The sequence below is a fragment of the Pteronotus mesoamericanus genome, unplaced genomic scaffold (genome assembly GCF_021234165.1).
Source record: "Pteronotus mesoamericanus isolate MK-2021 breed Mesoamerican mustached bat unplaced genomic scaffold, CSHL_Meso_final contig_657, whole genome shotgun sequence".
Classification (NCBI taxonomy): Eukaryota; Metazoa; Chordata; class Mammalia; order Chiroptera; family Mormoopidae; genus Pteronotus; species Pteronotus mesoamericanus.
Genome location: NW_026555229.1, coordinates 5,411,750 through 5,438,854, shown reverse-complemented (window position 1 = coordinate 5,438,854; position 27,105 = coordinate 5,411,750). Strand labels below are relative to the sequence as shown.

The 27,105-nt window shown below is 38.8% G+C and overlaps 1 protein-coding gene across 2 annotated transcripts in view; it reads left to right on the top strand.

The window, feature by feature from the left end:
• Nucleotides 1-27,105, top strand: part of ARMH3 (armadillo like helical domain containing 3) — a 174,351-nt gene that overhangs the window by 132,363 nt on the left and 14,883 nt on the right. For both annotated transcript variants that reach the window (XM_054581406.1, XM_054581404.1), the window contains exon 24: nt 9,065-9,143. In XM_054581406.1, the coding sequence (XP_054437381.1) occupies nt 9,065-9,143 (79 nt within the window). The remainder of the gene's footprint in view (nt 1-9,064; nt 9,144-27,105) is intronic.

Genomic DNA, 27,105 nt, shown 5'->3' with positions numbered 1-27,105 from the left:
GTTAAAAATTGGAGGATTACTATGGTGCAATCAGTGATATCCATTCTCTGTTTTACTCCTTTCAAGCAGTATTTCTGTGTTCACAAATAAATCAAGTTCTCTTTAGTAACTGGGCCAATTTACATAGTTAAATCATTGGGTAAAGCAAGCAACTGGATATACTGGCCAGTAGCTCATTCTTCCTGATGGTTGTCAAATGGCTTCTATAGTAGGGCTCTATTTTTGTGTCTCTGTTCCTAAAGATAATCATGGCCACAGGAACAGCAGTATAAGGAAGGGAGTAATTGGCATAAAAGGGTTAAGACCTGGTACATAGGGGATAAGTTAGAGGAATAACCCTAACAGGTCAGTCACTGAAGTTTTGACTAGATAGTTTCAAAGTGAAAAGGTTAGAAGGTAATTCTTATTTGAGGTTTTATTTTGTTTAATGTTAATTAGCAGAGTCTCTGAGGCTTGTAATGCACTGCTGTTAACAGGCATCAAGGGAAATTGCTTTTTTTGTTGTTGTTGAATTGGATGGGCTGAAGATGCGTAGACTCCATGACGAAGGAAACTTATTACTGCATGAAATGGAAGTATGTGAGGCAATTCTGAAGATGAAAAGAAATGTTAGTTTGAAATTAAATAACTGAACCTCAGATGAACCATTTCAAACACTGCCACATATCACTTAGTCCTGCCTTCATCCCTTCTTGAAAGTCAGTCTTTTACATGTATATTTGAAGGTTTCCCAGGTAGAAGCAATTATAAATGTGATGGCTTTCTTGTCTTTAATCCCAGATATCTGAGACACTGGACTGCTCTTTTGGGTCTAGGAAAAGGAAAGCTGCTTGTGGGGAGGAAGGGGAAGGTCCCCTTTAGGTCACCTTAGATGGTATAAATATAGGAAAACACAGAGGAACGCTTTGGAATGGAAATCCGAACAGATGAAGAAACTAGTACTCAGGTTGATCTCTTGCTCATGAACACACAGCCTAAAAGTGCAGTAATCAAGATTTTAACTCAGGTTTACTGTCTCTAAAGCCTTGCTTTTTACATTATGTATACCATGTTGTTCAGGGAAGCAATGGTATTTTAACTGGGTCGTCAAGGAAAAATAAGACATAGGCTTTTTAGTGGTGAAAAAAAAAGTGCTCTATATGAGGAAAACCATGTAAACAAAGGCATGACATCTAGTTGAACATGTTTAGTATTTAAAAATACAGGACTATAGCTCTTATGAGTTTGAGGCTTGAGATCCAGATTTATTTTTATCAGACTTCGGATGTTAACCTATACTCTCTTTAATGTAAATCTAGTAGTCTTATAGGAATAATTTTAGGATGAAACTTTTAGGAATCTTTCCAGTATGCACCATGTTAAGTATACCAGTTATGTTTCCTCCTTTGGAATAAGAGCTACAGAAACTTTTTCTGTAAACAGCTTTTGCTTGTTTATCTTTAAATATCTTTTAAAGTTTATTAATTTTAGAGAGGAAGTATTGGGGGGAGAGAAACATCAATTTGTTGTTCATTTACTTATGGATTCTTTGGTTAAGTCTTGTTATGTGCCCTGGTGGGAATCGAATCTGCAACCTTAACACATTGGGACCGTGCTCTAACCAACTGAGCTACCCAGCCAGGGCCTGCATGAAAGATTTACATAGCAGCTTTCAGAGACAGCTTACTTCCGTCAGATAGCTCACTCAAGAAACAATCACCATGGTCCGGGTTCCTAGGTGAAACTATTACCGTTTCATAAAAGACCTTAGATGCCTCCCACCCCATCTGTGTGAGATGGCTGGTATTGTGAGAAATTACATCTTTGGAGGGCTTGCTTTAGATTCATATTGGATATGAAGAAGAATCCACATTTTCTCTTAAGCTACATTGCCTACACTGTTAAGGTAACATTTCCATGCACTTCTTGGGTAAGATGGGCATTAACTCTGTGTCTCAGCCATTATCCACCCAGCACTAGGGAAAAGAAAAGTTCTTTGCAGAATCATGAGTCAGAGAAAAATAAGTTAAAAATGGACCAAGAAATCCCCAGTTCATCCTTGCCATTCCATCTGTCCACTTCATTTTGCTTCAGTTTGTATAAGTGACTCCTGCCTTTAGCAGTCAGGAATTGACAGTTGCTTGGAGGGTGGCCCAGATACATGCCCTTAAAGGAGCTTTGGGTGCAGGGCCATCCCTCACTGTGGCTAGCTTTCATAATTTCCCTTGACTGTGACTTTGTCTTTTCCTTTTTCCTTTCTACTATGGGCTAATTCAGTAGCTCTAGGAGACCAAGTACCAGAGTATAGCACACTTCCCTATTGCTCTCCCACATTCCACCCCCAAATAAACAAATAAAAACTTAGGCTTATTTTTTAGACGATACTAGTTTACTTTAATAGGAAATCCCAGAAAGCTTTTCTCTGACCTCCTGATATGACTTAAGAAGATGAGAAAGTTTTACTACTGTCTTTGGTGATAACTTTAGTTCCTTCTTTGGAGGACAGCTGTTCATGTCTGAGCTATCTTTTCACGTAGGGTGGGGATAAAACATTTTTACTGTTACTTTCACATTTTTGGAGACTAGCTGGAGATCACAGACCTCCTTGCTTGTAGTGAGAAACCTTAGGATTTCATTTATTATTTATTCATTTGGTTTTTAAAATCGAATCGCTCAGTGTGCCAGGCATTTTGCTAAAGGCCTGGAAATATATTGGTGAGCAAAATAAATTTGATCCATGCTTTCATGGAACATTTAGTTTCAGTTTGAGGAAAATGTTCCAATTTGAGGAAAGCTAGAAGATTGGTTAGAAATTATATTCCCTTTTTCCACCAAGTGCTACCTCCACACTTCTTTCCCTTTCCTTGGACCTTATTTCTTTAAACTGTCTTCATAGTCCTGGATGGATGGCTTTCTCTGAATAATGTGGGCAGTTCCAGCCATTTCTTTTTAAAAGAAATGGTCAAGGGTGTTAAAAATATGGAAACCTTCCTTCTCCTCCACCAGTCTACCCCCAATGTTTGATTCCAAGGAGTTCTTTGTTCAACAGCCAAAAGTTGACATCATTTGCCAAATGCAGACCTTTTAATCTAATGATATGATGGGTATGACCAGAAGTTGAACTGTTCTTCTCTCCAGGCAGGGCTGGTCCTCCCTGTACACATGGCTTCTGCTACCAGTCTGTCTCATATCTCTGCCATCTCTGTGGCACTGCACCACAGAGGCTTTTCCAGCAGCTCCTCAAACTCTTATCTGTTATGAGCTGCTTTTCCCGCTGCCACCAGCATTGCTAACCAATGCAAGCTCTAGGAAAGTTACCTTGGTAAGTGAAACACCCTGGGATCTGCGAATTCTAGTGGAATTCGTTTCTGGGGAAGGCAGCTTTCTCAAGAACTGCTGGAGGCAGAGACCTTAATATTAATCTTTTTTTTAAAAACTTTATTCATATTATAATTCACCCATTTAACATGTACAATCATTGTTTTATTTTATAGTCACAACCCTGGAATAGGCAATGATTCTTGGATAAGATACCAAAAGCACAAAGTGACAAAGAAAAAAAGTAGGCCAAGTTAGAAAAATTTTGTGATGCAAACGGTACCATCAAGAAAGTGAAAAGGAAACCCACAGAATGGAAGACAATATTTGCATATCATATATCTGATAAAGAACCCCAATGTGATACCACTTCACACCCACTCGGATAGCAATAATCAAAAAGACAGTAACAAGTGTTGGCAAGGACACGGAGAAATTAGAATTCTCATACATTGCTGGTGGGATTGTAAAATGGTATGGCTACTTTGGAAAATGATTTGGCTGTTCTCAAATGTTAATACAAAGAATCACCAAGCCCTGGCTGGTGTGGGTCAGTGGATTGAGTGCTGGCCTGTGAACCTAAAGAATCATCATAAGACTCAGAAATTCTACTCCTAGGTCTATAGCCAAAAGAATGAAAATATTGTTTACCAAAAAACTTGTACACAAATATCCATAGGCGCATTATCCATAATAGCCAAAAAGTAGAAACAACCCACATGTCCATAAATGGATAACTGAAGGATATATAAACTGAAGAAAGGATAAACAAAATGTGGTATAGCTATACTAGAATATTATTTAGTCCTAAAAAGGAATAAAGTGCTGATAAATGTTATAACATGGATGAACCTTAAGAATATTAAGAGAAAGAAGCCACATATTATTGTATGATTTCATTTATAGGACAGGTCCAAAATAGGTACTGGGTTGGCCAGAAACTAGTTTTTTCCGTATGATGGCTCTAGCAGTGCTTAGTTATCTTTAACTTCATTTGAAACCGTTTAGTTATTGTGACAGCTGTCATATCAGCATGCATTAAAAAAAAAACTTGTCAAAATTGGTAAATTTTTGTGCAGCCATTTTACTATTGAAGATGGAAGAAGATATGCAACATATTTGGCGTGTTATGCTTTATTATTTAAAGAAAGGTAAAAATGCAACTGAAATGCAAAAAAATATTTGGGCAGCATATGGAGAAGGTTCTGTGACTGATTAAATGTGTGAAAAGTGATTTGCGAAGTTTCTTAGTACTATTGACATTTTGGCCAAGTAATTGTTTGCTGTTGGGCTGTCTTATGCACTGGAAGATGTTAAACAGCATCCCTGGTCTCTGCCCACTAGAAGCCAATAGCAGAGTAGCCAACATATACAAAATATCCTAATCAATAAAGTTATTGGTGAAAATGAAAAATGTGTCTTATGGAAAAAACTAAACGGACTTTTTAGCCAACCCAATAAATTATTACATATAGAGAAAGTAGACTAGTGGTTGCTTGGGGCTGAGAGGAGGGTTAGAGGAGGAATGAGGATTGACTGCTAATGGGTATAGAGTACCTGCTGGGGCACTCTTTCTTTGCCATGTATGGTATTGGCTACGCTGCTATCCTTTCTGAACATTGTCTCTGTTGAGAGAGAGAGAGAGAGAGAGAGAGAGCGCGCGCGCGCGCACGGTCTTCTTTATGGCACTGGCCATGAAAAAACTGCAAAATCTTTCTTTACTAAAGTCTGTGTTCCTCACTTTAGTAAAGGCTAAAAGGCCAAGTCCAATCTGTCTGAAAGCTGGTAACCCATGTTGCTACATTTGTGGCATTTGTGGTTGGTACTTTGTAAGATAGGAAACTCAGAATGATCCTCTTCTAGAAAAGAAGGAAACAATAATCAGCAAGGTAAAGGGTACAAAAAGAGAAGGCCACCTGTGTAATGAGAAGCTAACTTTATCCATTTTACTACTTTGCTAAATAAAGAATGACTGTGGCCTGTGGTCTGTGTTACCTCGATGCCGGGGTCCCTGTGGAGAGCAGAACATCCATGTATTAGTTTTCTCAGCTGCCATAAGAAAATACGATAGGCTAGGCAGCTTCAAAAACAAATACAGTTTTTTACACTTCTGGAGGCTAGAAATCTTAGATCAAAGTTCAGCAGGGTCAGTTTCTGGTGAGGAATCTTCCTAACTTACAGACAGCCAGCCACCTTTTGGCTGTGTCTTTACATCGTAGACAGAGGGATCAAGTAATCTCTCTGTTATCTCTTCTTATAAGGACACTAATTATGTTGGATCAGTGCCCAGCCCTTATGACCTCATTTAATCTTAATTACTTCAGTAAAGGCCCTCTCTGCAAATACAATCTCACTGGAGATTATGGCTTCAACATATGAATTGGGGGCTGAGGAACAAATAACGAATTTCATCATGTATAATGTGCACATATTTGCCCAAATTTTTGAGGGAAAAATAAGGATGTGCATTATACATGGGTAGTACCTGAAATACCTTGTATCTGTCCTTATGTTTTGTAATTATTTGTTACATAAAATTCCTTGTACCATAATATGTTAAAAAATAAATGCTAAAATTCCTTTATAATCCAAAAGAAGCCAAGTAAATATAAACAAATAAATAATTGAATTATAAAATTAAAACAAAAGATTATTTTTCCTCAAAATTTGAGCCAAAAATGTAGGCGTGCATGATACGTCGCAAAATACAGTATTCATAACAATTCAATAGGAATTTAATGGGGGTGCCCTGATATAGCCTACCCTAGCCCTCTGCTCATGTGAGGCTCCTTTCTGGTCTCTTCAGCTACCTTTTCTGAAGTTTATCTTGTACCAGGCTACTCAGAAACAAGGAACTTTGGTCCTGCTTCTAATACTCACCTTCTCTGAACTTACCCTTTTTGTAGGGGCAGGGTTTGGATAAAATGGGTAGGAGGGACTTAAACTCATATTCTGCTCATTCATCTTTTCATATTAAAAAAAATTGCTATTTCTTCCTTGCTAGAACACTCAATTTTAGACTTCAGCACTGGACAGTTGCTCTCTGTCAGGTTTTGATCAGTAAAAATGAGAGGAGTTTCTGGTTTAAAATTTTTTTACCTGTATTAGATTAAATGGTTCTGTAAGTCTTTACAATCGGAGCTACTGTTAGAATCTTTCAGGAGAAGCTTCCCCCACCCCTTGCCACTTCTGCCCCCAATGTTCAGGAGAGATGGTAGTAAATCCTTTTGGAGGTGACATCTGTGGGAAGGAAAGCTAAAAAAAAAAGAGAGAGAGAGAGACTCTTACCTCATTCATAAATCTGGTACATCATCTTTCTTCCACTGAAAACTAGTCAGACATAAGTCCCAGTCTAGGGGCAGCATGAAATCATAACTTAGGTGAGCCCTAGTAGTCTCCAAACTTCCTGGGGAAGGAGAAACTAAGTATTTTAGTCATTGCAGAGGCATGTGTCACTCAGTGTGGGTTGACTTAACCTCGTTTCAGTGTTTTGTCATCTCTTTGCTATCTTAGGATATGTTTCTATTTCAACAGTATGAAGCTCCCAAGCCCTCTCTCAAATGCCTTGCTAAAGAGCCTGAAGGGAGAACAGCCAGTGTCAGGCTATTTTTCTTACCTCCTAGGCCTAATGCCCTGAACCTGGCATCTCCAGGAAGAAAAGTAAAGCAGAGACATATGCTCTATGCCCTTTGTGGGTACTGAGTTAGAGATTACTAACTGGATTTAGACTGTTCCACATTTCTCAGGTTTCTAAAAGTCCCTCAGCTTATGTGGTTGAAGACCTTGATCTCTGCTGAGATCCGAAGCTCTGAGACGAGAATGTCATAGAGAAGGTTGGAGGATGATTTTATCTTCATTCCAAATATATATCCCCCTCCACCCCAAGAAAAACCAGATATAAATTCCCAGAGTGGCAAATCTGTCATACCCACCGCCAAACAATATTAGCATATATGCTCTGCAGCATAAAGCATAGGTGGGGCTCCTGACCTGTTTCTGTCGTATTTAATTTATTCATTCATTGAATATTTATTGAGCACCAGCTGTGTGCCAGAAATTATGCTAGGTGTTTGACGTTGCTTTATTATATAAATGTTGCAAGAATCCTCTAAGATTTAGTCATTCTTTAAACAAACATTTATTGTACGCCTACAATGTACTATTCCTAGGTACTGTGCTAAGTGCTAAGAGAAGTATTATTATTCCCATTTTTTTCCCCCTCTGATGAGACATATAGCTTCCCCAAAATCATTCAGAGTAATAAGTGGTCAAAATAGGATTCCAATTCATGTTTTTGTGAAGTTTCTGGTTTATACTTTTATTACCTGTATTATATTAAAGCCTCTGTAATTCTTTACAATCAGTAAGTTAGAGTAAAACATTGATTTTTATTGTGCTATCACACACACATTTTAATAAACTTTTTATCTTGGAATAATTTTAGAATTACAGAAAAAATTGCAAAATATGTCCCTCAACCTAATTATCCTGTTTTTACATCTCCATGGTACATTCCTCAACACTAAGAAACTGGCATTGAGCCCTGACTGGTGTGGCTCAGTGGGTTAGCACCGGCCTGTGAACCAAAGGAAACTGGCATCGATACATGACTATTAACTAAACTCCATATTTTATGTTTTATTTCACCAGTTTATTCATTAACGTCCTCTTTCTCCTCCGGGATACGATTCAGGGTTGTGGGTTTGTGGAAGCACACAGCAGAAGTGAGGTGCCCTTCTCATCAGATCATAGGAGGGGTTATTGGACAGCTACAGGACATGCCATCACTGGTGGCATCACTGTCCTCGTTTGGTTAAGGTGGTGTTCTTCAAGGTTTTTAACTGTAAAGTTACTGGTTTGCCCTTTTGCTACTCTGTTCTTTGGAAATAAGTTACTAATCTAAGCTACCCTCAGTGGGAATGGGAACTAAACCCCACCTCCTGAAGAGGAGAGTATCTACATATATTATTTGAAATTGTTCTGTTGGAGAAATTTGTTTCTTCTCCCATTTAGTCATTTCTTTTTTTATCAATATGGACTCATACTAAACTCTGATCTGAAACCTGTGTTTTTTTCTGCTATACCAGACAAGAAATGACAAGGACCTATTCCAAGACATTGATTTCAGAGAAATGTATTTACTTCAGATTTTAGAGATTTGTAACTAGTTGGTTTGGTAACACTTGGTGACCTTGATTGTGAGGGAATGAAGGAAAAGGGAGTGTTTGAAAATGACACTCAGATTTCAGTTTCATTGGCTGGAAATAAAATTTTGATTTGAAATATTACCTAACACATGAAGACTGATTTTAGGCTTTGATAAAACTCAGCTGCTTCAGAGACTGTATGTAGTGTGCATGTAGGTTCCGCTTTCTGAGTGCCCCGTTCTCCCTCATCAGAGCAGAGCGAACTCCTTTCATTCCGACTGACGCACCAGGGGCCCCCTAGTGGACAGCCTACTGGGTCCTGTTTCTCGTCTTGAAGGAGGCTTGGTTTTGTTTTTTGTTTGGTTGTGAGGTTTTCTCTAGTTCATTTGCAAAGCAGAGATGCTTAATTCTATTGTCTCTAATAAATTATTAAACTTCTCCCACTTCAGAGTTATCAGTTCACCCCCATGTGATACCACGTTCAGTAGAAGGACAGCTACCGTCTGACAATTACTCCCATGCTCTCATACTCTAAATCAGAGAGTACGCAATACTTGTTTTTAACTCATTTATCCTTTTCTTACATCTGGTGCTATCTTAATGTTAATTCTTTGTTTCAGAGCCATCATCAACCACTTTAACCCCAAAATTGAGTCCTATGCTGCTGTGAATCACATATCCCAACTGTCGGAGGAACAGGTAAGTCACTCCTTTCCCCAGAGTGACCCGACTTGGTGGCTGGGATCAAGTAGTTGCCCTCTGTCTGATAGCAGAGGGATTCTGGGACGGAGCTTCTAGCGGGAGTAGCAAAAGCCAGGCTGTTAAGAGGAATTAGTAAGGGATCTGTTGATAGTACTTTAAATAGTAATGGCTTCCACTTTTGTGCCATATGAGAGGTTTGTTTAATTATATAGAAGATATGTAGGTGAATATTTGGAGAATTCTTATTTTAGAGTGGGTGATAAAGCATATCTGTTTTTTAATTTTAGGCAGAGTCATTTTGATTTTTGAAAGTAAGAAATGAAAACTTAGAAATCGATGAAACTGCCAATTAGAAAAACTTGGAGTTCAGCTTAATTTGATGCTGTTCAACTTGTTAAAGCACGAGCCCTCATTGGGGCATATTTTCTTTAGTAATTGAGTTCTGTTTGCCTGGAGAAATTATTTCTGAGCAGGTTTTTCTTTGCTATGGACTGAGTGGGAGATGCAGATAGTAGTGTGTGTGTGTTTGTTTTTCTTGGATCTGGCCTGATTTCCCCATCTCCCAAAGTGCCTGCGCTCAGCTCTGTATTATATAAAACTAGAGGTGGGACTTTAGCTCATGGCATGGGCTTGAACTTGATGTTTCAGAATGAGACTCTTGAGTCTTATTTTTAAATGCACAAAATGAGGCATCCTGTTTACACAATCTCCCTTTCTTTCTACTTTATTCTTTTTTTTTTTTTTTTAATACTCACCCAAGGATATGTTTATTGATTTTCCTTTTTTTTTTTTTTTTTTTTTTAGAGGGAGAGAGGAAGGGTTGGAGGGGAGGGAGAGAGAAAGAGAAATATCAATGTCAGAGAAAAACATCAGTCAGTTGCCTCCTGTATGCACCCCAACCAGGGATCAAACCCACAACCTACATATGTGCCCTGACCAGGATTGAACCTGCAACGTTTTGGTGTATGGAATGACACTCCAACCATTTGAGCCACCCAGCCAGGGCCATTCCCACTTTATCCTTAAGTTGGAGGGCCAGGGTATTCTTGAGGTAAGAGTCCAGGTATATAGACTCCAAGCTAATTTTTAAAATCCCACATGTGCTCTTCCCTGCTTTTTTTTGCCAGTGCATCAGCATAGCCCTTCTATGAGTCTCTTGCCAGCAGGGCCAGCCAGCTATGATGCAACCATGTGTTCCAGTCTTCCTAAAAGCTATTCAGCTCTCCCAGTGAGGCACCAAGCAAGTCTTTTTCCTAACAGACAAGCTCCTCAGTATTCCCACCAGGAGCTCTTTCCTCAGCCAGATGGATAGGATTCTGTTGGTCTATCAGTTGTTCTTTTGACATATTTGTCCTCTTTTGTGAGGCCACCTGTGAGAATCCATCCACTTATTTAAACTGCCTTTATAAATGGCTTCATTTTCTTTTTTTCTATTCTGCCTATGGAGCAGTTATGAGTCCTGTTCTTTGATACCACTGCTCTCTGTGAGGTGCTTTGAGATGCTACTTTTTTCCTGATGGACCAATTCAGATCGATTTTACTATACCATTTTTATACAAAAGGATTAAGCATCTTCTGTGTTGTTCAGTGAGAAAAAAAGGTGAATTTCCATCCACAGTGAGCTCTGGTTAGTCTAAATAAAAGCTTTATTTAAAAAAAAAAAAAAGACACATTTTCCCTGTCAGCCACGTGCAGTATTCATCCCCCAGCAGCTTGAGAAGGTCAGGCTGAAATCTTTTTACAGCAGTACAGCCACAGACCAATAATAAAAATTCATTCTGGAGCATGAGGCAATCTGGAAGAGGATGATTAGCAAGCACATGTCCTCACCCTCCTCCACCTCTTTCAAAGTTAAATGAAGTGATGAAAGTGCCTCTCAAAAAGAGTCCTCAAGCCAGAGATGAGGCAGTTTCTACAGAGGGGGATAGTAGATAGTTCTGTTTGAGAATGGGGAAGGGATAACAGCTTTCAAAGATTTATTTAGTCAATAAATAATTACAGGCCTTCTGTATATAAAGTATGGTGCTGCGTATTGGGGATCAGTGGTAAGTAACTTTAAGTGTAGTCCTTGTTCTCGTGGAGTTTTTGTATATTCATTACTTCTTTTAACACTCCTTTTCTCTTGGGGAGTGGGGGAAGGGTGATACTATTCTGGGACCCTTTGCAAAACTGCTCTCAAAATAGTTGTTGCTGACTTTGAAGGGCGCTGCATGACAGCCTAGGGTACACTTGATTTTATTCTCAGCACTATCAGATTAGAAGTATTTGACTGCCTTGTTAATCTTCAACATGTGTTGGAGCACTTCTCTCCCTTCACTATGAACATTAATGCTAATATCACTTAATGTTAAGTGTATTCACAGCTTCCCAAAGAGCTGTCTTTGAGATGCAGTAGGACCCTGCAGTTGTTAGCGGCAAACTAAGTAGAAAGAAAAAATTAGAAATTGAATCCCAAGTAGATTCTAACGGACTCCTAAAATAAAACCTAAATACCATGACTAGGCATTAACTGGAATTTATAGCACCTAGTAAGTAGTGACAAGAGACAGTTCTTTTGGTAGATCTGCCTGCCGAGCCTGCCATTTTTTCTAGCAAGAGATTTGTTGAGTTTTTGAGTTCTGACAACCCCTAGACACATTCCATCTCTGTTTGAGGCATTTCAAGGTGCTACTTGTAAATCCATTATTGCTTATTAAACAAAGTCCATTCTCTCACACGGGTTGTTTGGGGGTTTTTTTGGTTTGTTTTTTCAGTTGTTGAGAAGATATATGACATTTTTCTGTTACTTCTCATTGACTTCACAGAGGGCAAAGCTTTTTAATCAGTTAATACTCTTAGTGTGACTGAATGGTTCTTCACTTTCTATTGTAATAAACTGCATGCATTTTTAAATATATTTTATATATTTTTAGAGAAAGGGGAAGGGAGAAAGAGAGAGAAGCTTCAATGTGTGAGAGAAATATCAATCGGTTGCCTCTCACACACCCCCAACCAGGGACCTGGCCTGCAACCCAGGCATATGTCCTGACTGGGAATCAAACTTGCAACCTTCGGTTTGTGGGTGATGCCCAGCCCACTGAGCCACACCAGCCAGGGCTCCATGCACTTTTATATCATATACACAGGTGTCATATTTATCTGAGGTTGATTGTGAAGCTTGTTCATTTGGACTCCTTTTTTATGTGTGATAAAATATATGTAAATTTATCATTGTAACCATTTTTAGTGTGCAGTTCAATGGTATTAAGTACATTTGGATTTTGTGTAACCATCACCACTATCCATCTCCAGAACTTTTTCATCTTCTTAAAATGAAATCCTATACCTATTAAACAATAACTACCAATTTTCTCCTCCTGGCGCCCACCCCCTAGGAACCACTGTTGTACATCTCTATGTAGTTGACTCTTCTAGGTGGCCCATATAAGTGGAATCATGAAAAATTTGCCTTTTTGTATCTGGTTTATTTCACTTAGTGTAATGTCTTCAAGGTTCAACCATGTTGAAGCGTCTACCAGAATTTCATTCCTCTTCAAGACTGAATAATATTACATTGTTTATTATAGCACATTTTTATTGTTTATGCTGTTACAGTGGTCCCTACTTTTTCTCCCTTTGCCCACCTCCACCCAGCACCCCCCCACCCCTTCCTCAGTCAATCCACATAGCATTGTCTGTGTCCAGGAATCATGCATAAATGTTCTTTGGCTAATCCCTTCACCATCTTTCATCCAGTCCCCACTTCCTGCCCACCATCAGCTGTCAACGTGTGCATTGTATCTATACCTCTGTTTCTATTTTGTTCATTAGTTTATCGTGTTTTTTAGATTCCACATATAAGTGAGATCATGTAGTATTTGTCTTTCACTGACTGGCTTATTTCACTTAGCATAATATTCTCCAGGTCCACCCATGCTGTCACAAAAGGATAGACTTTTCTTTTTTATTGCTGCATAGTACTCCATTGTGTAATATACCACAGTTTCTTTTAATTTACTCCTCTACTGATGGGCACTTAGGCTGTTTCCAGATATTTGTTATTGTAAATAACACTGCTAGGAATATAGGGATGCGTATATTTTTTTGTATTGGTGTTTCAGGATTCTTAGGATATATTCCCAGAAGTGGAATTGCTGGGTCAAAGGGGAGTTCCTTTTTTAATTTTTTCAGGATAGTCCATATTGTTTTTCACATCAGTTGCACCAGTTTGCCTTCCCACCAGCAGTGCACTAGGGTTCCCTTTTCTCTACATCCTCTCCAAAACTTGTTGTACATTGACTTATTGATGGTAGCCATCCTGGCAGGTGTGAGGTGATATCTTATTGTGATTTTAATTTGCATTTCTCTGATGATTAGTGATGTTGAGCATTTTTTCATATGTCTATGGGCCATCTGTATGTCTTCTTTGGAGAAGTGTGTATTCAGGTCCTTTACACATTTTTTAATTGGATTGTTTGTCTTCCTGGTGTTGAGTTGTATTAGTTTTTTTGTATATTTTGGAGATTAAACTCTATCAGATGCTTCATTGGCAAATATGTGTCCCATACAGTAGCTTTCCTTTTCATCTTGCTGATGGTTTCTTTAGCTGTGAAGAAGCTTTTTAATTTGCTGCAATCCCATTTGTTTCTTTTCTCCTTTGTTTTCCTTGCCCTAGGAGATATATCTACAGAAATATTGCTATGTGAGATATGTGAGATTTTTGCCTATGTTTTCTTCTAGGATTTTTATGTTTTCTTGACTTAATTAAAGACTTTTATCCATTTTTAGTTTATTCTTGTGTGTGGTATAGGCAAGTGGTCTAGTTCATTTTATCACATGTACCAGTTCAGTTTTCCCAACTCCATTTATTGAAGAGACTGTCTTTGTATATAGGACATTTTTTTTATTCATCCATCAGTGGACATTTAGGTTGTTCTCACCTTTTGGCTATTGTGAAGAACGTTGCTATGAACATCGGTGTAGAAATAGCTGTTTGAGTCCCTGCTTTCAGTTCTTTTGTATATATATTCAGAAATGAAGTGCTGGATCAAATAGTAATTCTGTGTTTAAGTTTTTGAGAAACCACCATACTGTTTTCCACAGTGGTTGTACCATTTTTATATCTGAGTGTTTCTACATTCTTGCCAACACTTGCTTTATGTTTTTTTGATGTAGCCATCCTAATGGATGTAAAGTGGTATCTCATTGTGGTTTTGATTTGTATTTCCCTAATTATTATTGAGGTTCAATGTCTCTTCATGTGCTTATTAGCCATTTGTCTATCTTCTTTGGAGAAATGTTTATTCAAGCCCTTTGCCAATTTTTAAATTGAGTTGTTTGGGTTTTTTGTTATTGAGTTTTAGGAGTTCTTTATATATTCTAGATATTATTCCTCTTTAGCTATGTGATTTGCAAATATTTTCTTCCATTCCATGAGTTGCCTTTTTACTGTGTTGACAATGTCCCTTCATGCACAGAACTTTTTAATTTTATGAAGTCCTACTTGTCTATTTATTCTTTTGTTGCCTGTCCTTTTGGTGTCACATCTAAGAAATCATTGCCAAATGCAATGTCAGGAAGCTTTTCTCCTATGTTTTTGTCTTAAGTTTTAGCTTATATTTAGGTCTTTGATCCATTTTGATTAATATTTGTATATGTTTTTTGGTAAGAGTATTTGATCTCTTTTTGTATTTTACATATCTTTATGAATAAAGATTATGGAAAAGATACAGCTTGTTTTTCCAAGTACTGTGAAATGACTCCCAGTTTATTCTCTGCTGGGTTTACTTGTCCCTAACACATCTTGTAAAAATTGCCCTTTAGGCCCCTTACCCACCCTTAGCTGAGATTTAGCTACTTTTTCTCCCCAGTATGGCTTGTTGGTAAGCACCTGTCCCTAACTGGAGGATCATTTGATATGCTTCCCCCGCCGCCGCACCCTGATTTTTATTTTCCTAGGAGGATATCTGAGTCACACAACCTATGTTTTGCAGATAAGTCCCAGTGACCCTTTTGTCTGTACTAAATAAATGTAGATAGAAAGTATTTAAGAGAAACCCTTGACCCCAGGCTAAGTCTTTGGCTTAGATGCTTTGAGCACACCTTGCCTTGATGATGAAATGCTCCCTTCATAGAACTGTGAAATAAAAGAGCCCCTCCTTATCCTGGCCTACCCTAAACTCTTATATATGCCTCCCCCTCCCTTATTCTTACTTTTCAAATTAGGAAAAATGCTTTATTATTATTGGCTAGAAATGGGTCCATACTCAAGAGGTCTGTCATGACATCTTATGGAAATATTAGCTCACAGTTTCTTAACTTAAGGTCCAAGAATAGGCTTTAGAGAATTATTATCCACTCTGAAATTGTGTGTAAAATTGTATATATGCCTTTTTTTTTTAGTTGATGAGGGTCAGTCTTTTTAAAAATTCTCAACCAGTCTTTGACACTGCAAGCTGCCTTGAATAATATCTCACACTTTCCTTGCCCCTAAAGCCTGTAGATCTTTGAAAATGTCCATTGAGGATCTTGAGCTCCTTTTAGGCTATTCACTATTTGTTTTGGTTTACAAATGCTATGACATTGATTTATGTCAGCTCTAATTTTCTTACAGGCAAGAGAGGGCTTCATAGCAGAATTTTGCAGAAGATTCTCTAGAGCCCTAAATATCTATAGTACATAGTGGTAATTTAGGATATAAGTCAAAACCTTCTCTGAGCACCTGATTCCTTAAGCTTAATAAAGTCACAGTCATCACCAGTTTTGTTCCTTTGAAATATCCCATTGGGAAGCAAGTAAATGAATGGCCCACTCCTGCTTTCTTCAGCCTTCATTCGGGATCAGTACTTTAGCTTTTAGTACCTGCTGTGTGCTTCAGATTGTGCTAGTCATTTAAGGGATAGGGAAGTGTGATAAAGGGCCTTTGTTCTCAAAGGATGGAATAAGTGCAAGACATAGCTTAAGGCAATTTATTTTCAGTAGCCAAGCAGTAGTCCTAGCAGTGAGATGTGTGAGTTCCTGTTAGAAAAGAGCTCTGTAGGTTGTGGTGGTCAGGAAAGAGCAGAGAACACTTGAGTTGGACCTTGAAAGAGAAGGGATAGGTATTGGATAAATGGAGCAGCCTAGATTATAAAATGTACTTGAAAGTCAGGACCAGAAAAGGACAGAAAGAATGGAGAAGAGTCTCAGAGTTTCTGTAAGTCTTGTCCTCAGATCACAGGGTACCCAGAGGCTAGATGACTTAGAAATACAATTCAGTCACTTAAATTATCACAGCTTCCATAATCCCTAGTGCACGGACTCTCATCTCTGTCATAATTATACTGCCTTTGGTTCAATTCTCAAGCATTTACCAAGGGCCTAGAATGAGCCAGCCTCAATGCTAGGTGTGTTGTAAGACCTAATGGGCAAACCTGTCATTTTTAAATAATATTTGTAATTATTACAAAAGTACAAACTAGTTAATAATCATCTTAACTATTTTTTAAGTGTACAGTATAATAGTGTTAATATATGCACATTGTTGTGAAGTTTATGTCTAGAATTTTTTCATCTCACAAAACTACTCTATCGGTTGAACAACCCCCTTCCCCGCAACTCTGCCTTTGGCAACAACTGATCTACTTTCTGTTTCTAAGAGTGAGCAAATCTGTTGTAAAGCTGGTGTTCCCGTCAACCAAGTGTCCTGCTAAAAAATTCTCTACATACACACTTAGGAATTTTCCAGAATGATCAGAAGGTGGCCGGCTGGCACCCCCATGTATCAAGGACCATAGGATATTATACCCAGGTTCCTAAATTTTCTACATTAGGAATTTTATGAAGTTTCATCTCCCATTATTTCTGTAAGTCTCACTAGAGCTTTGGATTTTGGATTCAAAGGAGGCCTACATAATGTTGTATGTTACAAGAGGTATCTTCAAAAATATTATAACAAAACAGTATCATTCATTTGGGGCCTTGGTTATAAAGTAAATTAGAAAACAAATAAAAAATGCTTCATGTCTGAATGAGTAAAGTTTGCATTGGAAGCTAAGTATTCCATCTGTCATTGTCCAATTGTTAGTCTTTCTTAACAATTTTGATTTTCTCCTGATCCTAAGGTGTAAGAGCCACTACAAATAACTGCAATGTTTACAAATCCTAATGAAACCTAGCTTTATCTTTCCAGAGAGGTGGGATATGAATAAGAGGAGAGTCCTAGTTTGTGGGGCAAATGTTGTTAGGGGCCCTGAGTGGCACCCATTGCTGGGGACCATCTAGGAAAAAGCCTAAAAAGACCTTGGAGAAATATCCTAAGAGCTTCAAGGCTTATGAAAAATGGAGCCTGATACTTCAGCTTTAGAATTGTGGGCCCTTCAATGCCTGTAAATGTTTAACAACTGATACAGGGGGTGAATGGTGGGAAGGGGGCCAATTCGTAGTTGTGTGTAAATGCCCCCAACATGGCTACCAATGTGAAACAAAGTGGCTCTCATAGTGCTTGAAAATTAACACTCAGCTCTCACAGGCCAAGTGCACATGAGCCAGCTCCAGCACACCACTGGTGGTTGGGGAAGGCTGCAAGAAGGGGGCTGTAAAGCTGTGAGTTAGGGCTTTCTGAGCAGGAGGTGAGTGTGGTTTACTTTCCCCACGGCAGCCACCTATATAGAATTCTCCCCCAAGCAACTGAGGCCTCTGAGAAGCCCACCTGATAGCCCCTGTGGTGTTTTCTGCTCTGAGAACAGGGCCCTAACTGCCATGCAAGACAGCCCTGGCAGAGACATACGCTGGAGAGCTGAGATTTCAGGCTCCCTCGGTAGCCAGCCATAACTCAGTTTCCTGTACTTGGCATTGTATTTTTTGACAACAGCCTATGGTTTTACACTGCGTTCTCTGTAACCCTGAGTGATAGTTGCTGTGGGAACTCTTATGAGTGCGGGCATTTGACACAAGGGTTGGCTGTCTGACCCTGCCTTCCTGGTTGACTTTTGTTTAGATTCTGGCAGTTGACCTGTTTGACAGAAAAAATATTTGATTTGAGTTGTTTGTTCACTAGATTCACTAAAGCAGGAAAGACATAGAGTCGGAACCAGGGGGATCCTCGTTTACCTATAAGCCACTTAACCTCAAAAATCAACTTTATGTTATATTGGGCACCTTGAGAGGGTACCCCTAAGAGCTGATTATGTGCTGCTTGGGTTGGCCACTCTCTTACTTGGATCAGGAGGTGAGCTGCACTACCAGAAATAGGGAAGAAAGTATCTTGAATTTCAAAAGGACACAAATAGATGAAAGAAACAAGTAGTTATCAAGCTAGGCACTTTTACTTAGCTTATTGACTTAATTCTTACATCAACATCAACTATTTGAGGTAGGTGCCATTATCCTCATTTTATAGATAAGGATACTAAAGAGACTAAGGGTTTGTCCAGCGTTACACAGCTGTTAATGATAAAGCCATAATGTGAACCTAGGTTTGTCTGAAATGAGCTTTTTCCATTTCATGAGGCTGAGGCATGTTTGATAACCTGAGCTTATCAGTTATCCTGAAGGAAGAGGCTAAGCAGGGATAGGAAGGTAGATGGAGAAGCACAGAGAGTGAAGATAACAGGGCTCATTCCTGGGGAGGCCCTGGTTTGGGAAGGGCCCATTCAGCTGAGCGAGGCCTGGAGAGTGTGCCTGCCAGTTAGGCAGAAATGACTAAGTAGAGGCTCTTGGCACAGTGTGATAACTTTGTAAGTAAGGGAAGAGTCTCTTTACTCCAGCGTGTCAGGGGGGTCACTAATGAGAAGTAAAACTTTTCCACATACCAATGGCAATGGTGATCTTTTTAAAGTTTTTATTTATTTAAATAGGTAAATATGTTTATATGAGTCAAAATCTAAAAGGTTGCACACTGAATTTTAATAGTTTTTTTAAAGACAACTATATATTCTAGGAAAATCAAAATCAAACAGCAGAAAGTACTGAGTTATCACCTAACATCTATGTATACTCCATTGTAAAATATGAAGACTGTAGGACTCACACTGGCTCTAGCTTCTCTCCTCATTCCCCCACTTGTAATTAGTAATATCACTGTTTCACGTGTTTCTAGTGGTTGTTTTTATAACAGCGAATAATTTAATACTTGTGGCTTTGGCCGGGTAGCTCAGATGGTTAGAGCATTGTCCCCATATGCCAAGGTTGTGGGTTTGATATCTGATAAGGGCACATACAAGAATCAACCAGTGAATGCATAAATAAGTGGAACAACAAATATCTCTCCTCCTCCCGTTGCCCCCTCCCCTCTCTCTGTCTAAAAGTTAATAAATAAAATTTTAGAAAATTTAATACTTTTATTTACACACCCTCCAGTTCCCACTTTAATTTGGGATACTCCTACTCTAGGGGATTCTAGTTTCCCATCCAAACCTGACTCACCCCTAGTTAGTTCCATTGTTTCTTGGATTCTTTTTTTTTCTAATTTCTTGGATATATTTTTACTTTTTAAAAAAGATTTTATTTATTTTTTAGAGGTGGGGGAGGGAGGGAGAAGGAGGGAGAGAAACATCAATGTCTGGTTACCTCTTGTGCACCCCTAGCTGAGGACCTGGCCGGCAGCCCAGGCATGTAGCTTGGCTGGGAATCAAACTGGTGACCCTTTGGTTCGCAGACCAGCACTCAATCCACTGAGCCACACAGTCAGGTATTTTTATTTTTTATTGGAGTATACCTGACCTAATATAAATTTTTCCAACAAAGAATGCATAATTGGTAGGTTTTTATTTTTGTCTAAATATTTGAAAAAATGTCTATCTTTCCCATATAATAAAGTATTCAAATGAATATGAAATTTTAGATTTAATTAAAAACTTACTCTCACCACACTTTGAATGCATTACTCTATTATTCGTCCAACTCTGATGTCATTTTGATTCTTTTATTTTTATTTTTTAATTGAATTTATAGAGGTGCCACTGGTTAATAAAACTATGTAGGTTTCAGGTGTATAATTCTGTAATACATCATCTGTATATTGTATTGTGTGTTCACCACCCCAAGCCAAGTGTCCTTCCATCACCATTTATCCTCCCTTTACCCACTTCTATCTCCCCCACCCCCCTTTTCCTCTTGTAATCACCATACTGTTGTCTCTATGAGTTTTTTTTCTTTGCATAATTTTTTCTACCCAGCCCCCAAGCTGTCAGTCTGTTCTGTGTATCTGTGAGTCTGTTTTTAGTTTGTTAGTTTACCTTCTTCATTAGATTCCACATATAAGTGAAAGCGTAAAGTACTTGTCTTTCTCTCACTGGCTTATTTAATTTAGCATAATAACTCTCCAGGTCGATCCATGCTGTCAAAAAAGGTAAGATTGCCTTCTTTTTTTATGGCTGAGTAGTATTCCATTGTGGAAATGTACCACAGCTTTCTTCCCACTCATCTACTGATGGGCCCCTGGGTTGCTTCCAACTCTTGGCTATTCTAAATAACACTGCAGTGAACATAAGGATGCATGTATTCTTTCAAATTAGTGTCTCAGGTTTCTTTGGATATATTCCCAGAAGTGGAATAGCTAGGTGACAAGGCAGTTCCATTTTTAATTTTTTGAGGTAACTCCATATTGCTTTCTATGGTGGCTGCGCCAATATGCATTCCTACCAACAGTGCAAAAGCGTTCCCCTTTATCCACATCCTTGCAACCCTTGTTATTGGTTGATTTATTGATGATAGCCATACTGACAGGTGTGAGGTGGTATCTTATTGTGGCTTTAATTTGCATTTCTCTGATGATTAGTGGTGTTGAGTTCATCTTTTCATACATCTGTTGCCACTTGTATGTCTATTCAGGTCCTTTGCCCATTTCTTTATTTCTTTAATTTAAAGAGAGGGGAAGGGAGGGGGAAGGAGAAGGAGAGAAACATTGATGTGAGAGAGAAACATCAATTGGCTGGCTTCCATATGCACCCCAACTGGAAACCAAACCTGCAACCCAGGTATGTTCCCTGACTGGGAATCGAACTAGAAACCTTTTGGTTTGTGGGATGATGCCAAGCCAACTGAGCTGCACCAATCAGAGCTATGCATATTTTTCTTAAATTCTCACCCAAGGATATGCTTTACTGATTTTAGAGAGAGAGAGAAAGAGAAAGGAAAAAAACACTGATGTGAGAGAGAAACATCAATTGCTTGCCTCCTGCCCACACCCCAACCAGGGATTGAACCTGCAAACTAGGAATGTGCCCTGACTGGGAATTGAACCTGCAACCTTCTGGTGCTCAGGATGGCGCTCCAACCGATTGAGCCACCTGGCCAGGGCTGAATTTTAATTGTTTTTAAAGTAGTAGTTCCATTTTGTTTTTAAAAGGCAAAATAAAGATGCTTAAAATTAATGTCACAGAGCCAAGCTAGATGAATGCTGAGGTCACTGGTGTAGAGTTCAGCTGATTATTCTTCTCTGCCACTGTCAGCATTTTCTCCAACTAAGTACAAATTTTGAAATGTCCATCACATAAACTTTTGGTCTTCCTCAGTCAGGCTTCATTGCCAGTGAGCATCATTGGCAGTGCATAGGAGGAATAGCGTTGCAGCTTGTAGGAATTCCAGTAGTTGTCAGCTTTTCAAAAGTTTCCAGGAGACAGCAAGCCCTTGCTTTCCTGGTTTAACTGAAGAGAGATCCTTATTCAGTTTTAAATGAGAATGTGCAGATAGGACTTCCTTCTTCAGTTTGATTTTTAGCCACCTCCTTCCTTCCAAATAGATCTTTGGGAACTTCTGTTTTATTTCCACCAAAACCTCGATTTGGGCAGGTAGCTTATAACTGTAAGATATGCTCAGAAAAACATGGTTTGCCACTGTGGTAACATCAGAGGCCAGAAGTGTTGCTATGTGAACTTGTTAGCTCTATCATAAGTTGTGTTAATTGGAAATGTTTTTGCTAACTACCGTAACAGCACTTTGACCTTTCGCAGTGATCTTGCTCAAAGAAAGTTGCAATCTTAAAAATCCCAGCTAGCTAGAAGGGAAACTGGGTAGCCCACAAATAGGACTTCTGTTAAAGAACTCTGTCTTTAGGGAGGGATATTAGTGTGGCTTGGTGGGGAGGCAGAGACCCCTTGTCGAACTGGCAGTGAAAAAAGGTGCACAGACCATGTTTTCTGTTTCCCTCCCTGAGATGTGATATGCTTCCAAGGAAAGAAGCCCAAATGGGAAGAACAGACAGCTGCACCTCAGTTTGAGCTGGGCAGAGTGCTCCGCGCCCAAGCCCCTGCCATAAACCATTGAGAAGGAGCAGGCCTGGTGTGATATTAGTGTATCATGTTCCCCCCCAACCCCACTACCTTGACTGCCTCTTAGTGTGATTTCATTCCTTGCCTGTGAGGTTAAGGTTCTGGGCATGTTGGATCTGTAATTAGTGCAAAGTAAAGCTTCACAAGGGGTATCTAGGGCTTTAACCAAATAAAGTCAGAGAGGTGGGGCAACTGCCCAGGGAAATTAAAGAAAGTCACTGTCACCACTCCTTTAACCAACTGATGGCCTCTCACTAATCACCCACTGTGAGGTTCATTATCTGCTCCACCTTGCTGAAGGGCAGAGCCAGTCTGTCAGATCAATAAATCTTAGGACAGTGGAGAGCCCTTTGGTAACAGGCTTGAAAGACAAGGCTGGACTGGGAGAACTAGCCAACTTTTAAATTGCTTCTGAAATTGTTGTATTCAGTCCTGAAGTATATTAGATGAAAATAGAAAAGAAAAATATTTTCTGCATGTTATATACAGGGTGGCTGTATAGAGGAAGCAGTTACCTTTTTAAAAGTATTATCTTTTTTTAGCCTAAAAGATTCATGTCCCTCTTTTAGATCCTTGTTTCTAAACAATTATATTGAATAATTGTGCCTGGAGAGATATGCAGTTATCCTGGACAGAAAGTTACTGTTCGCACCTAGTGGAGAGAGGGATGCTCACTCAATGAGGTCTGTGATTTTGTTATCAGGTTGCTAATTCCTGTGCTATTGCCTTGGGGGTTTTTTTTTTCTTTCCTTTTTTTCTTTCTTTCTTTCCTTTTTTTTTCTTTTTTCTTTCTTTTTCTTTTCTTTCTTTTTTTTTTTTTTTTTGCCACTTCGAGCTAAAATGTTCTGAAAAAGAACCAATTCTTGCCTCCCAGAGAATTTCTCAGAACCTGCTTTGATCTAAGAATCCTCTGCTTCTGGGTGTCCTTGGTTAGTGCAGTAAGACAAGGAATAATGAGTGTCCAACTTCCAATTTCCCGGATTTTATTGTTTCTTTTCTGTGCTAAAATACAGGAATATCTGTTGTGTGCCAAGCCAGGGGCTATAAAAATACAAAAATCATACCAGCCCATCCTTGAGGACTTCACAGTATAAGAATCAGGTTCATGGCTTTCACACTTGCCTGTGTGCTTCCTGTAGGCCTCACTCAGCGATGTATTTGGTATGCTTGCAGTAGGTGACCCTTTTACAAGCCTAACGAGGACAAATAAACCTTCCTTCCTGTTCTTGTATTTGGGTGAAATACTGCCTCATTTTAAACCCATCAAAGGTTGGCTAATGACCCTTCTTTGGAGAGAGTTTCCACATGAAGAGTCATGAACATCTCATATCTTTCATCCCTGCCTCAGTTTCATAAAAAAGGCAAAAGTAGAATCTTCATTGGATGTCCATGATGTATGTGTAAGTCCCTAGGCTTGGCAAATGATTGAGTTTGTCAGAAACTGCAGGTAAAGGCACCTACTTAAGAAAAAATCTCTTGTGCCCAGATCAAAATTATTCTAAACACTGTTGACTGCTTCCCAGAGTCCATTTAATTTGTCAGGGAAGAATGCCAGTGGTGGAGGAAGGTAGTGGAGGAGTACAGTGAAGGGAATCCTTGGCATTGTTGAAATACTAAGAACTGCTAGCTTAGAGTGAGTGACATGTCAGTCTCAGTACTTCTTGCCCCAACCAAAAATGGAATAGTAAGACCAAAAAAAGACATAAGCTTACTGTCATGCCATGCTTTTTTTTTTTTTTTTTTTGACTAGTGATGATTTACTGGACTTATTTTTTTATTTAACTTTATTGAGGTATAATTAACATATAATAAAATATATTTATGTAACCACCACTGCCACCACTACCTCAAAAAAAAAAAAAAGACTGGTAAGATTTTATTGGAATTACATTAACCTTACAGGTCAACTTGGGGGAGAATTGACACTAATAATATTGTTTCAAATTCATAATCATTAATATTGTTTCAAACTGATAATCATAATCTATTTAGATTTTTGATTTTTCTCATTAATGTTTTTTATACTTTGATTTTTATTTTTTTAAATTAAATGTATTGGGGAGACATTGGTTAAAAAGATTATATAGGTTTCAAGTGTACATTTCTGTCATACCTGATCTGTGTATTGCATTGTGTGCCCATAACCCAAAGTCAAAACATTTTCCGTCACCTTATATTTGGCCCCAGCATGAAAGACTCATACCACTCAACACCAAACAAACAATCCAGTTAAAAAATGGACAGAGGACCTGATCACACGCTTCTCCCAAGGAGACATACAAATGGAGAAGAAATATATGAAAAGATGCCAATTTCAGTAGCTACTAGGGAAATGAAAATCAGCAGACTCATAGAGAGCAGGATGACAGCTAAGAGGTGGCAAGGTTAGAAGGTAGAGGGATTTGAGCAAAAAGGAAACAGGACTTGATATGTTGGTTTGGCCAAAAAGTCGATTTAGTTTTTTCCATAAAATGTAAGGCACATTTTTCATTTTCACCAATAACTTTATTGATTTGGATATTTTGAGTATGTCGGCCATCTCCCGCTATTGGCTTCTAGTGCAGACATCCCCAACCCCTGGACCACGGATTAGTAACTGTGGCCTGTTAGGAACCTGGCCACACTGCAGGAGGTGAGCAGTGGGCAAGCCAGCAAAGCTTCATCTGTACTTACAGCCACTCCCTGTCGTTTGCATTACTGCCTGAGCTCCACCTCCTGTCAGATCAGCAGCAGCATTAGATTCTAATAGGAGCGCAAACCCTACTGTGAACTGCATGTGCAAGGGACCTAGGTTGTACACTCCTTATGAGAATCTAATGCCTGACGATCTGAGGTGGAGCTGAGATGGTAACGATAGTGCTGTGGAGTGGCTGCAAATACAGATTATCATTAGAGAGGTTTGACTGCAGAGACCGTAATAAATGAATTGCTTGCAGACTCATATCAAAACTCTATCAATGAGTGGCAAGTGACAATTAAGCTGCATCTGATATCAGGCTTTATAGTGGCAAGTGAGTTGATATACTTCAGTTGTACAGCTGCATCTGGGGGCAGGCCTTAAGTCAGAATCCAACACTTATTCTAGTCTGCGCATGGCCCACCCATTATTTTATTTACCACTTCTGTCCGTGCCTCTTTCCCTCACTGCACACTTGTCTTAGTCACACTTTTGGTAAGCCCACATGCTAACCCTAGTATAAGGTGAGTTGTATAATTATCTCATTATATATTACAATGTAATAATAATAGAAATAAAGTGCACAATAAATGTAATGCACTTGAATCATCCCAAAACCTGGATGATTTGTGGAAAAATTGTCTTTGACAAAAGCAGCCCCTGGTGCCAAAAAGGTTTGAGGATTGCTGTTCTAATGGGTAGAAGCCAGGGGCGCTGCTAAACATCTTCCAATGCATAAGACAGCCCCACAGCAAAGAATTATTTGGCCAAAATGCCAATAGTACCAAGAAACTTCACAAACCACTTTTCACATGTTCAATCAGTCACAGCACCTTCTCAAATACGCTGCACAAATCTTTTTTTGTGTTTCAGTTGCATTTTTACCTTTCTTGGAATAATAAAGCATAATACACCAATAATGTTGTATATCTTCTTCCATCTTCAATATTAAAAATGCCTGCACAAAAATTCACCAATTTTGATAAGTTTTTTTAATCCATGCTGATATGACAGCTGTCACAGTACAATCTAATAAATTGTTTCGAATGAAGTTAAAGACAAGTAAGCACTACTAGGACACTGTACAGAAGAAAGCTAAACAAACTTTTGGCCAACCCAGTAGTTTAGATAAGAACTCCTTGTCAGAGCTGTTGTTTGCAAATATCTTCTTCCAGTTAGTTGGTTGCCTCTTTGTTTTGTTGGTGGTTTCTTTTGCTGTGCAGAAGCTTTTTAGTTTGATATAGTCCCATTCATTTATTTTTGCCTTTACTTTGCTTGCCTTTGGGGTCAAGTTCATAATATCTTCTCTAAGACCAAGGTCTGTAAATTTAGTACCTATGTTTTCTTCTATGTACTTGATCATTTCAGTTCTCTCTTTTAGGTCTTTGATCCATTTTGAATTAATTTTTGTACATGCAAACTGTAATTTCATTCTTTTTTCAGTCATGTGGTTTTCCAATTTTTCCCAGCACCATTTATTGAAGAGGCTTCCTTTTCTCCATTGAATGTTTTTGGCTCCCTTGTCAAAAATTATTTGCACATATACATGTGGTTTTATTTCTGGGCTCTCAATTCTGTTCCATTGGTCTTTGTGTCTGTTTTTCTGCCTATACCATGCTGATTTGATAATTGTTGCTCTGTAGTATAATTTGAAGTCAGATATCATTAATGTTTTATAGTTTTTGTTAACATATTGTCTTTCACCTATTTTGTTTCATCCCTGAATATTTAATTTTTGTGTTACATAAACAGGATTTTTTTTTAGATTTTTTTAAAATTTATTTTTAGAGAAAGGGGAAGGGAGGGAGAAAAAGTGGGAGAGAAACATTGATGTGCGAGAGAACAACGACCTGTTACCTCTCACACACCCCAAATTGGGGACCTGGGCCACAACCCAGGCACATGCCCTGACTGGGAATCAAACCGGCAACCTTTCCACTTGCAGGCTAGCGCTCAATCCACTGAGCCACACCAGCCAGGACTATAAATGTTATTTTTAAATTTTGATTTCCAGTTGTTTTTCATTAGCATAGAGAAATACCATTACTTTTAA